Source organism: Sinohyriopsis cumingii, chromosome 3 (genome assembly GCF_028554795.1).
Source record: "Sinohyriopsis cumingii isolate HCF-2022 chromosome 3, ASM2855479v2, whole genome shotgun sequence".
NCBI classification, from domain to species: Eukaryota; Metazoa; Mollusca; class Bivalvia; order Unionida; family Unionidae; genus Sinohyriopsis; species Sinohyriopsis cumingii.
This window is the reverse complement of record NC_142963.1, coordinates 102,462,910-102,479,885: the sequence shown is the minus strand read 5'-3', so window position 1 is coordinate 102,479,885 and position 16,976 is coordinate 102,462,910. Positions and strand designations below refer to the sequence as shown.

Below are 16,976 nucleotides of genomic sequence, written 5' to 3'. Positions count from 1 at the left end.
AAAAATTATTGCCATGGTAATTTGGATTATCCGTGAGAGACGGCTCGAACAAGAACAGTCCTAAATTGAAACATTTCATATTTGTCACGCAAATATAATAAACTGACCTTCTGACAACTGTTTACAATATGTACTCTGGCATTTTGAAATGAAAACAAACGAACAGCGTGAATATGTCAAAACATTGGGTATTTAATAATCCTTAGCTAATTATCTTTTCCTGCCAAAGATGTATAGTACATATCTTAATCATTGTCAAATGTGTTTGTTGAGAGCATTTCTATTTAACCGTCCCTAGACATTTTGATTTTAATATTCACATTCTTTTTGACTTTTCAATAAGTTCATCAACAAAACCCATCTATAGGTTGGAACCAGTAATTATTGCAGCAACTTCGTGGATTGTTTGGTTCGTACCCAACTAATTATATATTATGTGTCCTATATATAATAAAATTAATTAATTGTTCAAACGTGCCAAACCATAAGCAATTAATATAGACATACGGTACCAATTATCTATTACAGATGGCATTAAATATATCATCATAAGTACATTGTTATATATTCATATTATTGAATATATTGGCTAGATAATTTTTGCCTTGTCAATATCATTTAAGGTGTCTTTAATACACTTGATATAGATGTCCATATATTACCATAACTTGAGCTTAAACACCACCACCACCATAATAACCATCATAATTTGCATTATTATAACAACATAGACATCAATAAGGCGAACGTCATCGTTGTCTATGTTAACGTCATCATATCATAACTATGATTACTAGGCTAATTTTGATAAACGAATACACCCTTTTAGACAGTTTGTTTTAGAACAAGTGGAAAACATTCTTCTAAAGATTGTCTCTAATTTAAAAATACTATCAAAGTAGCCTTGGAATAGTTGATTTCTTTTTTATCCCTTCCACCCCTAACACTGTCTGACGACTTGTTTTCTTCACCGGTTACATCCGCAAGCGTAACTTCCTATAACCATATTGAAGGCGTTTTTCTTGAAACTATTATAAAGAATGGTTTACTATTGTATTTCCCATAATGACGTATTCCTTGTTGAATATCATAAATTTTGTAAAGTAGACGAAAACAAGGGCTGATGATGATATAAATATATGTCAATTTGCAACTCACACCTATTCTCTGAAGGTTATAATTATGTCTAAGATAAACGTTGTAGAAATGAAAATCGAAGAAAGGGTGAAAGTAAACATTTTACCCACCACTTGCAGTATTTCTAAGGAGCTCTAAATTTAACATAAAATAGTTAGCTAGTATTTTTAAAGAGAAAACATTTTACTCTCAACGGCCTGTTTGCTCGTCTGTCAACGTATATTCTTATGCCAATAAAAGCAACAACTCCACCTGTGGCCAATCAGTCTTATGCATGGAACCATTTTTGGGAGCTAGCACCTGGCCATCTATTAAACGATAGTGAAGTATAAAAAATAAGATATATTTTCTCTTCTGCAAGTCACTACTCGCTGGTAGCATTTCACAAATTATAGGTTAATAGACAAGTCAGGATATGACGATAATGTGGGAACACAAAATAACAGTTTAAATTATGTATCATACTCTCGAATATTACAGGTGGTGAAATTGCCAAATTAGATAATCTTTTATTGCTTACGGAGGTACTAATTTGCTGTTAAGTGTGCTGTTATGCCCTTCACTTGCAGCTCAATTGTTTTAGATATATTCTATTTTAATAAGACATGGTCTGCCTAATCTTTGAAGCGATCCAAACTGCCATGTCTTTGAGTTTTGTTTTAACTCGTAAAAAGCGTCCTTGATGTTATTTCACACATCCACAAACTAGTTTCAACTGAGTGGTTGATAACTATTTATGTACAGTGTTAAATATTCAGTTGTTTTAATCATACACGTCGTATTTTGTGCTTGTTTCTTGATAATGTGTCAGATAAAGATCCTATGGCATTATCCATTTCACGTCTGATCGTTATGCTAAATTGTATTTTTCTCGGTTTTATTTTTAATTCCGTATGCACAACTCATTTTTCCTATCATGTGGGTTTATTCATAAGTTTGGTCATTAAGTCTAGCTGAGCTTTTACAGAACCAAATCTGCTAATTATTTGAATGATGATCGGTTTCAGAATGATTCAATGTCACTGAAAATGTATACATTCTTGATTTTTACCGCCCCCAAATCTATTCTAATTTATGTTTTCCTTTCAATAATAATTCTCGTAAAATTTGACATATTTTATACGACTGGGCCCTTTATATGTTAGAAGACGTCTAAATGCAGACTGTACTCTTGTCTTGGTGTTTTGGGAATCGCGATATCAAGTAGTGCAGTTTTCAACATTAGTTTATTTTAATTTCAGTCTTTCTAATATAGATATCATCATTCTTTTATTCGATAATAAAAAAGACAAACTTTATTAAAATTGCCATTGTCAGTGCATCTTTCACTACTCATTTTTTGGATGTGCACAAATGCTTTAAAATACAAATTTGCGAAGGTAAATAAGGAAATACACTGTAATATAAATTAAAAATCATTCAAATTAAACAAATTTATTTTCGTTATAAGCTTGTAACAAAAGGTGCTTGGGTAATTTGGTATGCAGTTTAAATATATGTCCCCATTTGGTTTACTAACACTACTACTACTACCGTTATCATCAACATTATCACCATCATCATCAGCATAATCATTACTATCATCATCATTATTATTGAGAAAGAGCATAACGACACATTCCTTACACATTCATCAAGTCATTAATAATGTTAACCGTTTCTTCCCTCCCATTTACATAGATGAAGGTAAATCTGACAAGTCGATCTTGTACTAACTGGAAACGAACTTGCTTGCTGGAAACCTTATACACAGTACCAGTCGAGAGATCAAACATTTTCATAATTATACTTAGTGTTTCGCGATGCATATTAATGAGCAAACATGTAGTATCACAAATAATGTTCACCCAAAGATTTGTGAGTCTTGATGAAATATACAATATTTCGCTCTATTTCTTTTTCTTTTCTTTTTAATATCTTTCTTTTTCTTTTTCTATATTCCTTTTAGTCGATACTTTCAATAGTATCTACATTTTAGCGGTTTTAATCATATACCACAAGAGCTTATGGGACTGTCCATGGTTCGTCCTTCTGTCCCTAAGCTCAAGGTTGTTATCGGTACTCCTCCTAAACTACTTGTAAGATTGTCTTGAAACTTTACACACATATTTAACCCATTCCAGTTGGTCCTGTGTGCAAATTGTGCTTGTCGGATATCCAATACAGCTGTCACAGCTCCAATAGTTAAAATCTTTTATATAGTTGTTCCACCTCCACTCTTCGCCACCCAACCAGACATACACATACACATACGTTACCTACCCTTTCATAGTGATTCTCTAACAAATAATAATAATAATAATAATAACAATAATAATGATAATAATAATAATAATAATAATAATAATAATAATAATAAATTTAAAATAGATTTGGTAATTTCTAAACAAAATACTCAAAATGTACCACATTTGCATAGCAATAAATAGGTTGGCAATACAAATTTATTATCAAAGACTTTCGTTATTTGTTTTAATTCTGCAACTAACAAAAGAAACGTAGAGCGATTCATTTTAAGGCTAAAGGAAATGCATGCAACAGCATGTCTTGAAATCTGCTAATAGAACGAAGTTATTTTCTGGAAATCAAATGCATAGACAAAACTAAACTTTTAGAAAAATAAATTAATGCTAAATAAAAAAATAGAGCGTAAGTCAGACTTGGTAGTATGATGTCCAAAGATAAATGTTGATTGATTGATTGATTGACTGTATTTTCACTGCGCACCATCACTGTTAGGATAATTAGCGCCATACAAAATGTTATATGTCTGAGCATTTAAGAATGATACAGGTTTCATATCGACCAGCGATAACAAAACCAAATAGCTGAAAGTAAAACGAGAAGATGGTAAGGGTAATATATAAAGTGTCCAGATCAACGGGGGATGTAAATGGTATATGTTAATAAAGACAGATGAAAATTTACTGAAAATAGGGGACGGTATAATACATTATATAAAAATGATCATGGTGATGGCATACAAGTTATAGACTAGAGTAAATGTTTACTTCTTTCAGGAATTCCATAATACAAGTGATGTTTATTGTATCAAAATGTTCCTTCATTTACGCACATTGTAATACTGATCGCGCGTAGGTTGCATGTCGAAACACTCTATCATAAAGTGCTTAATAGTGAATGGTTCATGGCATGAAACACACTCTGGCGGGTCTTCGCCTTTTAGTATGTGGGAGTGGGTTACATGCGTATGACCAATTCGAATTATTGCAATGACTACCTCCTCCCTACGGATGGTTCTGTAGGAAGGAGTCAATTCTCCTAGGGTTGGCTTGATGGCATGAATTTTGTTATTCGCTGCATCATTTCACGATGCGTGCCACTTCTGGCGTAAAGACTCTTTGATACTAGGTTTAAAATCAGTATACAGTACTTTAAAATCAGTCGATGGATAGGGCCATCATAGCAGCGCGATCTGCTTTATCATTATCTTTAATACCAATATGGCTAGGTAACCAACAGTATACTATATTGTGTGAGGTACTCAGGTCAGTGTTGTTGATGAGAATATTGGTCAATGATGGGTTCTTCAGTTTTCTATAGCGTAGCGACTGAAGATGATGCTATTTATAGTACGTTTGTTTTCGATATACTGCAGAGCAAGGTCTATTCCTCTGATTTCGGCTGAAAAATTGATGTACCATTTGGTAAACGAACGTTTATTGTGTTTACTACTAACGAATGCTGCAGCCACCTTTTCATCATCCTTTGATCCGTCAGTAGTATGAATTCTTGTGTATTTTTTTATTCGGTGAGGAGTTCATGATAAGAGTTGTGGAAGATGGGATGGTTTGTCTCGGATTTTTTTCGATCGTGTAGCGTAAAAAGTACTTTTGATTGTATAAGTTGCCAGTCAGGTGTTTCGGAGATGGACGTTTACTGAATGTTAGAAAGATCAATTTTGGTACCGTCAAGGCTGAATGATATTCCAATGCCAAAGGAAGATACGGCGTTTGGTTTATTTTCGTATAAGGTTTTGTATTTCGGTTGAAAAACAGCGGAAATAGCAAGATTCAGAGGGCTAGATCTTAATTTGACAGCATACTGTGCTGAAAGCATTTCTCTACGATGTAATAAAGGTGGTTCTTTGCTTCAGCGAGAATGCTTTCACAGGGGGATGTTTTAAATGCTCCCAGAGCAAGTCTTATTCCTTGATGATTTGGATCACGCATTTTCAAATAAGACTTTCTGGCTGAACCATAAACAACGCAACCATAGTTCAGTCTGGAGCGAATAAACGTTCTATATAATTTGAGGATGACTTTTCTATCAGTTACCCAGTCAGTGTGCGCTACTACTTTAAGTAGATATTTCAAACATTAAGATTTCAAGTTCTTTAGGGGTGAAATAAAAGTCAGTTTTCTTTCGAAAATAATACCTGAACACTTTGTTTCCTCAACAACTGAAATTGGTGTTCCACCCAGCGTGAATTTCGGTTACTGATGATGCCTTCCTAACAGACAGAAATGCATACATACCGGTTTTGCTTTCGAGAACTTGAAGTTGTTAACACTGGCCCAATTTTGAATCTCGTTGATATTTTGTTGTAGTTGTCTTTCAATTGTATGCATGTACTTTAATCGATAACTAATTAGAAAGTCATCAACGTATAACGCCAGGAGCCAAACATTTGGTGATGCTATTCATGTTGAAAAGCGTAACAGACAAAATACTGTCCTGGGACACACCCATCTCTTGCTTGTGCAGATCTGAGAGGGTGTAGCCCACTCGTACCTTGAATTCTCTGTCTGGGGGAAAGTTTGATATAAAAGAGGACAGACGGCCTTTCAGACCCAGATCTTTCAGGTCATTTAGTAAACAGTACTTCAATGTTGTGTCATGGGCCTTTACTAAATCAAAGAAAACCGCTACTAAATGTTCCTTCTTGATAAATGCGTCGCGAATAAATGTTTCCAGTCTAACCAGATGATCATTGGTGTTACGGCCATATCGAAAGCCACTTTGGAAAGGTGATATTAAATTGTTAGTTCGAAGTAACATACAATCCGAAAATTGATCATTCGTTCCATTGTTTTGCACACACAGTTTGTCAGTGCAATGGGTCAATAGCTAGTAGGATCTGTGCTATCTTTACCTAGTTTGGGTATTACTGTTGCTTCTTTCCAAATCTTAAGTACATTACCATTAATCTATAAATCACTGAAGATTTTCAAGAGAGTTATTAATGATGATTTTGGAAGGTGTTTCAAAACCTGGTAATGAATTTCGTCAGGCCCAGTGGATGTATCATGGGCTTCGTCTAAAGCCTCCACAAGCTCCAATAGCGACAACAGTTGGTTATAACTTTCCGAGTTGTTAGATGTGAATTTTAAACGTGACTTTTCTTTATGAGTTTTTAATCTTCGGAAGGCTTATGAGTAATTAAATGATGAGGATTTTTTCGAGAAACTGTCAGCAGGAATCTTTGCTATGTCACATTTTGAACTAAAATTGTTTTTGTTCAGTTTCAGATGTCGGAGAGAATTGTGTTTTCTCTTTCCGTTTTCTTTGCGGATAGTTTACCAAACTTTCGTAATAGAGGAACGAGAGTTTAAAGAATAAACATATTTCTTCCATGATGCTCGTTTACTTTCCATTGATTGTGCGGCAAGCTTTGGCTCAGAGAATACGGTAGTTACTTAAATTTTCGGGCGTGGGACTATTATAATTTTTTTCTTCAATACTTATCGGCGTTGTCTAATGGATTCCTTAAATTCCTTAGTGACCAAATGTTTTGGTTATTTTACAGTTCGGTGAGGAATTGGTAATGGACTCTTCTGCAATCTCGGTTAAAATAGAAGTAAAATGGTGAGTAAGGTCATTCACGTTGCAAACTGTAACCTCGTTCAGCCGAGTTATACAGAGTGTTCCAAACTTAGCCCAGTCGGTTTTCTTTATATTTAATTGTGGAACTGCGTCGTTAATTGTAGAGTTAATATTTTCAAAGAAGATTGAAAAGTGATCACTGCCGTGAAGGTCATCAGCAACATTTCATTTATATCCCAAAAGCAAAAAGAAGAACAAATTGTCAAACCGAAATACGTGTATGTACCCGTTCCTGGGTGTAAATATGTCGGTGATTTGGTGTTATATAGACACAAATCGTGTTACTTTGTCGACTCTGTCACTTTTGTGATTTGATCCCAATAAAATGTTATGGGCATTAAAACAAACCCCGAGTATAAAAAGGTGCGGGAAGTTGTTGAACAAGACTGTCTACTTTGTTTGGTACTAGGTTGGTGTTTGGTGGTATGTAAATAGAACAAAAGGTAATCACTCGATGTAGAGTGACGCTTACAGCAATGACTTGCAAGTTTGTGTTTAAAGGGATGACGCTATGAGGGGCTCTATTGTTCACAACAGCAGACATTTCTTCTGAGGCCCTGTCAACAGGAAGTAGTTTTTAAGTGTGATATTATCCGTATCTTTCAAGAATGTTTCATGAAGGCATAGTACTGCAGGGTCATGTTAATTCAAAACCAGAAGAATATCATTGTAGTTGGCTTTAAGTCCTCGACAGTTCCATTGTACGATGGCGTTCTTCGTTATATTTTCAAATTTTCGAAGATTGTGGGGAGGCAATCTATGTTGCACATGTCCCAGAAGTACGGGGAAGAATTTTGTGTTGGTAGGTTTGGAGCCACCTTAAAGCACATGAAGCAGTTTCTTCTGCATCCATGCTCTCTGTGACGGTTGCACGCATTGGGGTGGGGTTCTTCCAATATATATTAATTAAATTATGATGACAGTTCCACCCGGGCTCGTGGGGTTAGAAAGTTAAATTAGTGACGAGGTAGATTTACAGCTCTGAGCCCCCAGTCAGCAATGCCGACGGCTAAATTATAGAGAACACGAAGATGAAATTCAATTAATAACAATTTAATAAATTCGATAATTTAAAACGATAAACTCTCAATCACCCGTCTTTCCCTCGACCAAGTGACAGCCTAATTCATCCCGTGATCTACAGTGTTAGTTCGATTTTCCCCTGTTCTTGCGTCTACTCATCTCTTTCTTTCCCGCTAATTCCTTCATTCCTTCCGTTCCTCCAACACCGCCTTCGACTCCGTTTCCCTCTCGACTATCTTCTCCTCCAATTTCGCTCCCTATTTCCTCTTCCTCCTTTCTCTCCCCTTTTCCTCCTAGACTTCAACTTCTCCTGACTTCTCTCCTTTCTTCTCCTTTCCTCCGTCTCTCTATCTGAGACTACGGGACCAAACTGTAACTGGTCTGTCCCTAAAAGCTTCCTGTGAAAACCCACAAGGCGTTAACATATGTTTTATCGAATCTCACCTCACACTAGATCAACAATTAGTCATCAGATAAGGCTATTACGGTTTCTGTCACGCATGCGTATACATCAAAATTTCCCACACACTTCTTGCAGGGTAAATAATGGCGTAACAACACGGTATCAGCGAATTGTCATACAGACATCAATACATTGCGTCACATCAGTATATACACATATATATTTAATCTCATTGTACTACAATCTGATAACAATCAGACGCATGTCTGTACATTACACTCCCACAAGCTACACAAATATTCAACAATGGCAAAATCTATAATCACATGAACACATGTGCTAGTCTACTATAAAATACCCACATAGCGAATTACAATATTAACTCTTACGACGGCTAGCAAGCTATATAATTCTTAGCAAATATCAACTCATTTCTTCAAAATATGCAAACATATTAACACCACAAAGTAATTCTTCGTACTAAAATTCTAGTAATAATAAAGTATACATACGACCTGCAATTAAAAATGCAGTCGCATTCCGCAAAGAACGAACAACTAGCTCACTAACCTTATTTGAAGCTGTCTGTACTTAGAATTTCCTGTTCTAAGATATTCCCGCCAATAACGAATGGCTGTTCGGAGTTACGCTATCCTACTCTGGGCAATCTCTCTAGCGAACTAATTCTTGCCGGAAGACGCGGAGATCTCATTCTAGCCAAATCAGGGTCTGTCCCCTATCTCGATTCTGATTGGGTGACGCTGTGACCCTGTCCAATCGTCTTAGCGGCCAGTTCAACCTGGCTGTCTGTCTGCAGGGAAAAGAAGTTAAGACACTCCCACTTCTTCGGGCAACTTCTTTTGATCTGGACAAACGTTTCCACATCTAGGTGATAATTGACTATCTGGCGGCCTCGCAGCTCCTAGGTCTGGCTCTCCACTTCTAGCCACGGTAATCTTACGCAAGGGATTAGTGCTACCCTGCGGCAATGTTTAACATCAAACAATGGCTTGTCAGAATTACCTTGATTATAGATGTTTCAAACTGGGGCTACTCTTTGTCGGGGTAAACGTGACACTCTCAATGTCTCCAAACCTGTTATAAAGTTTGATGGAGTCATCGGACCACTTTTGCTGTCTGTTTGCTAGAGACTTGGTTTTATTCCTTGGTGATTTCTGTGGTGGGATATTATTAAAAGATGTTTGAGAAGATGCCGTGTTTTTCTGTGCTTGGTAATGGGGGTGTTAGAACTTGACGTTGAATCGGGTGGATCTGTCTGTGTCTGAGCGTCCTTCGTTGTTTTGGGATTGATTTTCACTACAGTTGAGAAGGCCGGGCCGAGGAGGTAAATTCTAGCTTGTACAAGCTTTCTGGTCTCTGGATAGGGGCTGCTGGAGGTGCATTTAACCCTATGTATTTCCTTCTCATGTTTCCAGGTGTCACAATCCTTTGAATTAGCATGGTGCTTCTTTCCACAGTTGACGCACTGCGGAGTGGCTCTGCACTCGGATTCGTGATGAGAAGGGTCTCTGCATCGGCTACATACTTGGGTTCCCGGGCATCGGTCTTCATGGTGGCCGCATTTTTGACATTTGAAGCATCGAAGGAAATTTTGTATATAAACCTCAACCTTGACTTGTAAGAATCCAACCTTGACCATTTTAGGTACTGTTGGTTTGTTGAAGGTGAGTATAATGCTATTGGTGTCCTGTAGAATGTTGTTTCGTTTGATGCGAAGTATACGGGCTGCAGTGACACCTTCATTCTTCATCCCTTCGCAAATTTCATTGTCGCTGGCTCCAGCCAAGTCAGGGCAATGAATGACGCCTTTCAATGTGTTAAGTGATGTGTGTGCGAAAGAAATTACTGGTATGTCATGAAAGGTCTTAATTTGTCGGATGTTCTCAGTATGTGCTTTACATTCGCACTATACAAGCAGACTACCTAATTTCATTTTTGTAAACACGTTTGGGGTTGAAAGTAGGGGCAACGGTGGTAGCAAGAGAGATACATGGAGACAAATATAGAAAGTGAGCAAGTAAATTAAGTCCTCCTAGGGCTTAGCGTTACAAGCCGATTAATCGAGACTAGGCCAATCCAGACCACCCATCTAGAATAAGTAGAGGCCAAGGTAGTGCATTGCATCGGAAAGCCTCTGCTCTACTACTAGGATCCTTTCCTCCCCCGACATGGGACGCAACCCACGGCAAACAGGCTGCCTGTATTTAGTCGCCTCTTACGACACGTAGTGAAGACACAAACCCGGACCCGCAGGGGGTCATAGATAAAGATAAAACTACCTAATTCAAACTAATTTAGCTGTGTCATTTAGTTTGCTGAAAAATATTGCGCAGAACAGGAAAAGCTGCACCTTTTGGTGCACTTCATTTAACCGTAAGTAAATACGTCAATATTAACGGTAACAATATTGTGTTCCAATGCTACCTATTATTTTATATCCTGTCACAATAATTCAATTCAGAGCAATTCTTTTTAAATGTCAAATGAAGATCACTGACTGTATTCCTGTAATCCAGTAAAGTAATCCATACTAGACCCCAAATTATTCAAAGTTCGACATTCAAGTTGACAACAAGTGTGTATCACCCTAATTTGTTTTATTTCACTGATATTTATTCAAAAGCTAATTTACTGAGATCAATATTTATCACCCGTGCTAAAGATCTGATTGTAGAAGACGATATTGTCTGCATAACAGTTGATGCTAACACACTTGAAATGACATTTAATTAGTGCTATCATCTTGCCAAATTATCTATTTCAATAGACACCTTATGTTGTAAACAGTGTAAAAAGTTAGGTTTCCCGTCTGTTCTTTCCTTAATTTCTTCGCAGCGTTTTTACGACGCTAAACAATATTCTGAATCTCTGCTGCAAGAATTCTTGAAAGCTCGTATCTATCAAGCAAACCCTGGAACAGTGCAGAGTAGAAGTATATCTACTGTAGAAACTTTGAAAATTTCAGATTAATTAAAATGATAGTGCATATAATGTTTAAGCACTAAAATTAAAGTCTTAAATCAGATGCGACATGGTAATATTGGGTCTTACATATATTGTTGCGTACCTGTTGTGGCTAAGCTGAAAATGGCAGTGAAGATAGCATTAATTTTGACCATGTTATTTAATGTTGATTGTTTGTTTTCGCTGATTCTGTATCTTAGATACATGGTTTCACTAATATAACAGTAGATATATGGTACAACACGTAAACATTAAAATATGTGAAATGCCTTAGAGGAAAACAATTTAAGAGCACAAGAAAAAATATCCTTCATTCAGTCTAAAATGTTGAAAATCACTTGAACAACACTGCTCAGGGATATTTAAACTTCACTGGAAACTTTCAAGGTCATTACATTGTAATTTTCGGAAATTTTGTGATATCGGTAAAAGATTCCTTACTGCTTTTTATTTTATCTGTTCATTACTGTTAATTGTCTTGATAATCAGATTCGTCTAGTAATTTCAAATTTTTATTGTGATCTAGAAGTTTTGGTGTGGTCTAGTAAATTTAATATTTTTTAAATATAAAGGAGACATGCTGTTCTGGTTAGTTTCAATTTGTTTAGTCTGGTATATTTTGTATAAGAAAATATTCATATGCAACCATAAATCAATGTACTGGTATTTGCTTAGATTTTACGTATGCTTTATAATAATATACACCCAGATCGATATATTATATTAGTCATGAATCTAGAAGCCTTTATCAACTCAGTTGAGAACGACATTTCCCAACACTTCAACCATACTAACATATATCTAACTTGACAAAAGGAGAAAAATATGTGCTTCAATCACTGAAAAGAACAGACATCATAATTAAGCCTGCAGATAAGGGTTCCGTTGTGGTCGTTATGAATAGGGAAGACTACATTCTTCAAGCAAATAATCAACTAAGTGATGCTAGGTTCTATCATAAACTAGACCATGATCCAACATTGGAATATGTAAAAACCATCACAAATATAATTGTCGAGGCGTACCAAATTGGGCATATAGACCAGTAAACGAAAAACTACTTAAGCCCAGAAAACCCAAAGGCATTTAGATTTTATCTTCTACCTAAAATCCACAAACAAGGAAACCAGGGCAGACCTATAATCTTCTGTAACGGGCATCCCACAGAAAGGATATCAACATATTTCGAACATTTCATGAAACCATATGTCCACAAATTACCGTCATATCTTCGGGACACAACAGATTACCTCATAAAAAGCAAAACTAATACTGTCATATACATTACCTGTTTCCTTAGACGTCACATCTTTATATACTAACATAATGTACAACGAAGGGATACAGGCGTGTAGAGAAGCATGGGAAACAAGAACAATAGACGGTCCACCCACTCACTTCCTAGTCAAACTCCTGGAGCTTGTCCTAAAACTCAATAACTTTGAATTTAATGACGAAAACTACCTGCAAATCAATGTAACCCCAATGTATAGAAAAATGGCCCCTTCGTATGCATATATTTGTATGGGAAAACTGGAGGATCAACTCTTATCATCGATGATATAGAAATGAAGTGGCAAAATAGAAGAGAAAATCTGGATGATTTCATATCAAAGGCAAACAGCTTCCATCCTTCAATAAAATTCACGGCAGAAGTCTCCAACTCAAACCACGTTTTCCTGGACACCACAACCAGACTGGTAGAAAAGAAATTCCATATAGACATATACTGTAAACCAACCGAGAAACACCAGTATCTCCTAACCAGTTGCCATCCAAAACACTGCATTAGAAACATACCATATAGCTAGGCACTGAGGATAAGCAGAATTTGCTCCGACGATGAAACATTTCAACAAAGGTCCGATGAGTTAGCTAAACATTTGTATACCGAGGCTTTGACAAAGACCTGATTGCGGAGGCAACCCAAAGGGCGAAACAAACAAACCGCAATGACCTACTGCAATATAGAGAGAAGGAAAAGGCTGATAGGATACCATGTATCCTGACCTACCATCCCGACAACCTCAAAGTAGGTAAAATCATCAGGAAACACTGGCCCATCGTGGAATCGAGAGACGCACTAAAGTTAATACACCCGAACAAACCTGTAGTAGCCTTCCGGAGACCAAACAACCTCAAGGACATCCTGGTCAGGGCGAAGCTATCGCCAATCAATAACCAAGACCTCACTAGTCAATATGGCTCCTGTAGCGATAAAAGGTGCAAAACCTGCCAACATATGAAAGAAACCAGAACATTTTAGCACAGTGAATAGCAAACATATGAACATACATCGATCAAACAAAACGTGCAAAACAGAGAATGTAATTTATCTCATCACATGTAAGATCTGCAGCATCCAATATCTCGGGGAAACTGAAAAGCTACACAAAAAGATAAACCTTCATAGATCTGACTGGATGACAAAGAAGATGTACAGAAGCCCAGTAGCAGAACACTTGTCCTCCTATGGCCACACTTTCAGTGATATAACACTTATAGCATATGCTCACAACCTCAAATGGAGTTCCGAAACCAGGAAAGAAAAGGAATCTTACTGGATACGCCGCCTTAGAACATTGAAACCAAGCGTTTAAACCAAGAAGACTAGAAAAAGACGGCTATTTACAAACAAAATTACCTTTGTGCAGCCGGTATATTATCTTTTCAATAATTCTCTAAATTTGCTTATTAGTCACCCAATAACCTATAATTACAACTATAACAATGAAATATCCGGGTTAAATTTGCCCGTACATAAATTTACATAAAATAACTGATGACGCTATGGCTCATCGATGTCTAGCTCAATATACAATATATATCAGCATCCGCAACAACTCATAGTCATGTAAAGTTTTACAAAAACAACAGTTTGTCTGTTTTATTTGTTTGTCTTGTCTATGTTTTGTATTTGCCTTTGAAAAATACTCATTAAGAATCGAAAGCGCATAGGCTAGCTCGATACTAGTTTTGCACTGCTCGTAGTCAGTTTATTATATATATATATATATATATATATATATATATATATATATATATATATATATATATATATATATATATATATATATATATATATATATATATATATATATATATATATATATTCTTTTTCTAAATATATTTTCTAAATGTAACCTAGTTTCCTATTAGGAGTAGCCGCTTCCTATGACATCGAAATTTGACTAATATATGTTATATCATCAATCACCGATATATGGATTCTCTCGTTATGTGGGTTACCTTTTTAGGTCAAAATCAGTGGTAAAGGTAACTTTGGTAAAAAAAACAGGATTCATTGGTGCTCTATATGTCGGCTTGCTCAACTTTGTTCAATTTTTTTCAAACATATATATACTATACTATTGATTTTCATGTATTCAGCTTGTTCTCCTGGATCGCACTACGAAAGGAACACTCAAAGCCAGGAATACCAGTGTATTCAGTGCGAACCTGGAAAATATCAACAATCCACTGGGCGATCATATTGCGATAAATGTTCAGATGGAACATACAGCCTATCAGGAGCCACATCCTGCACGCCCTGTGAATATGGGACATATCAGCCGTCTTGGGGGCATTCATCTTGTCTTCCTTGTGACATTGGCAATACTACAGTAGGACTAGGATCCAAAACCGCAAAAGATTGTATACCAGGTACGAAGACAAGTATAATGTTCCATCTGTGATTTGTCCATAACATTTTCAGTTGATTTAAACGGTTCATATATACTTCATTATTTATACCTCATTTGTGCGAAGTAGACAAAATATTTTTTGAATAGGCTACTTAATCTATTCGCAACGTAATAATTTGGGATTAATTGGTTAGATACTACCCAAAAGGATTAGACAGTCGATGGCTTGATGAAATTCTACAATGTCAATTGGCCGGCAGTGTGTTATATCATTCTTTTCAGACAGTTAAAATATGAAACTTGTTGCAACATGCATAGAACCAGTCCAATTAGATTGTACTGCAAAATGTTGCCTAGTGGTGTGTTTCGAGTCTATGCTCTTAAAAAAAGTAACAAAAGAGTGAAGACAATAAGCTTTATAAAATGTAACAAACACTTTATTTTCCTACAATAATAAGTGAAACAAAATGAGAAAATAGAACTTACGGTTTGCGAATTAAATCCAAAAGTAATCCAAAAATTAAAATACAGGTCCTAACAATGAAAAGTTCTAAGTGAATCACAGTTCAAAACCCGATGAAAATTAAAGATGGAAGGCGATGGCGTCTGTAATAGTCAGCGTTGTATAGATATGTCAACAGTTTCTTTTTGATTCAAATAGTATTCCAGTTTGTAAATTCCGTACAAATTTCAGTAAATGTCTTTGTCCAAGAATTATCAGAGCACTTTTGTATTTCCAGGGAAAATAATCACCTGAATTTCAATAACTTGAAAGAAACAAAAACTCAGCCCAAACTGGACACAACATAAAACAACTTGATGTCTCAAGTGTTAAGGCACACTAATAGAATTCTTCAGTTATAAGACTAACTAAAACGCAAAAAGATTGCCGAATGGGGGTCAAGAGTTCATCCTTCTGGAAAATATAGAAGTTTGTTACATGATAAATATCACGTCGAGCAGGTATGACCTTGATTCAATTTATTGGTTCTTACTCTGAGAAGGATAATTAAAAAATTTTAAATTTGTTTACTTAAACTGTCACTGATTTTGAAACAAGGTCAGTAACTATATACAATGTTTCTGTCAAACAGATCAGTCATGACAAACATAACTGAACTCTATTCTAGACAATATCAAATACAGTAACCAATATTACATAACAATAGCAATGTAATAGAATACAAAAAGTTTTAAATCTAACAGATAAATAGTTTAATATATATATATAACACTTCCCCATAAAAGAAAAAGAAAGATTTATATCAAAATAGCTTTATTTTTTACCATTGGTCAATTATACGTGTGGTTTATATATATATATATATATATATATATATATATATATATATATATATATATATATATATATATATATATATATATATATATATATATATATATATATATAAAAGTGACATAAGAAAAAATCTAATGAATGATACAAAGTAAATATGAAATAATACATTTATATATACAGTAAAGTGCATCTGCTATTAAATTATACTTTCCCTTGATGTGACTGATGTCAATATTATATTCGTGCAATGACAAACCCGACCTTAGTAAAATCTGAGTTTTGCTTTTCATCTTGCCGATGAAAGTGAGGGGGGTTGTGATCACTAAACACACTAATCGATGAAGGAGCTGAAATAATGTAAATTTCAAAGTGTTGTAATATCAATATCAAAGACAAACATTCCTTCTCGATTCTAGAATTATTTCTCTGGTGCTTATTTTATTTCTTAGAATAATAGCACACTGGATAATCAACACTATCTTTATCTTTCTGAATCATTAAGGCTTCAACCCCAACATAACTTGCATCAACAGACAGTTTAAATGATTGGCTGAAATTTGTAGCTGTACGACCTGGTACACTCTGACATATTGCTTTTAACTATTCAAAAGTCTTCTGACATTTTTCAGACCAATGA

General features: G+C 35.6%; 1 protein-coding gene across 1 annotated transcript in view; it reads left to right on the top strand.

The window, feature by feature from the left end:
- The window catches only part of LOC149803417 (uncharacterized), a 36,340-nt gene that overhangs the window by 4,611 nt on the left and 14,753 nt on the right, over positions 1-16,976 (top strand). The window contains exon 2 of the mRNA XM_089951409.1: positions 14,786-15,058. Within this exon, the coding sequence (XP_089807535.1) occupies positions 14,786-15,058 (273 nt within the window). The remainder of the gene's footprint in view (positions 1-14,785; positions 15,059-16,976) is intronic.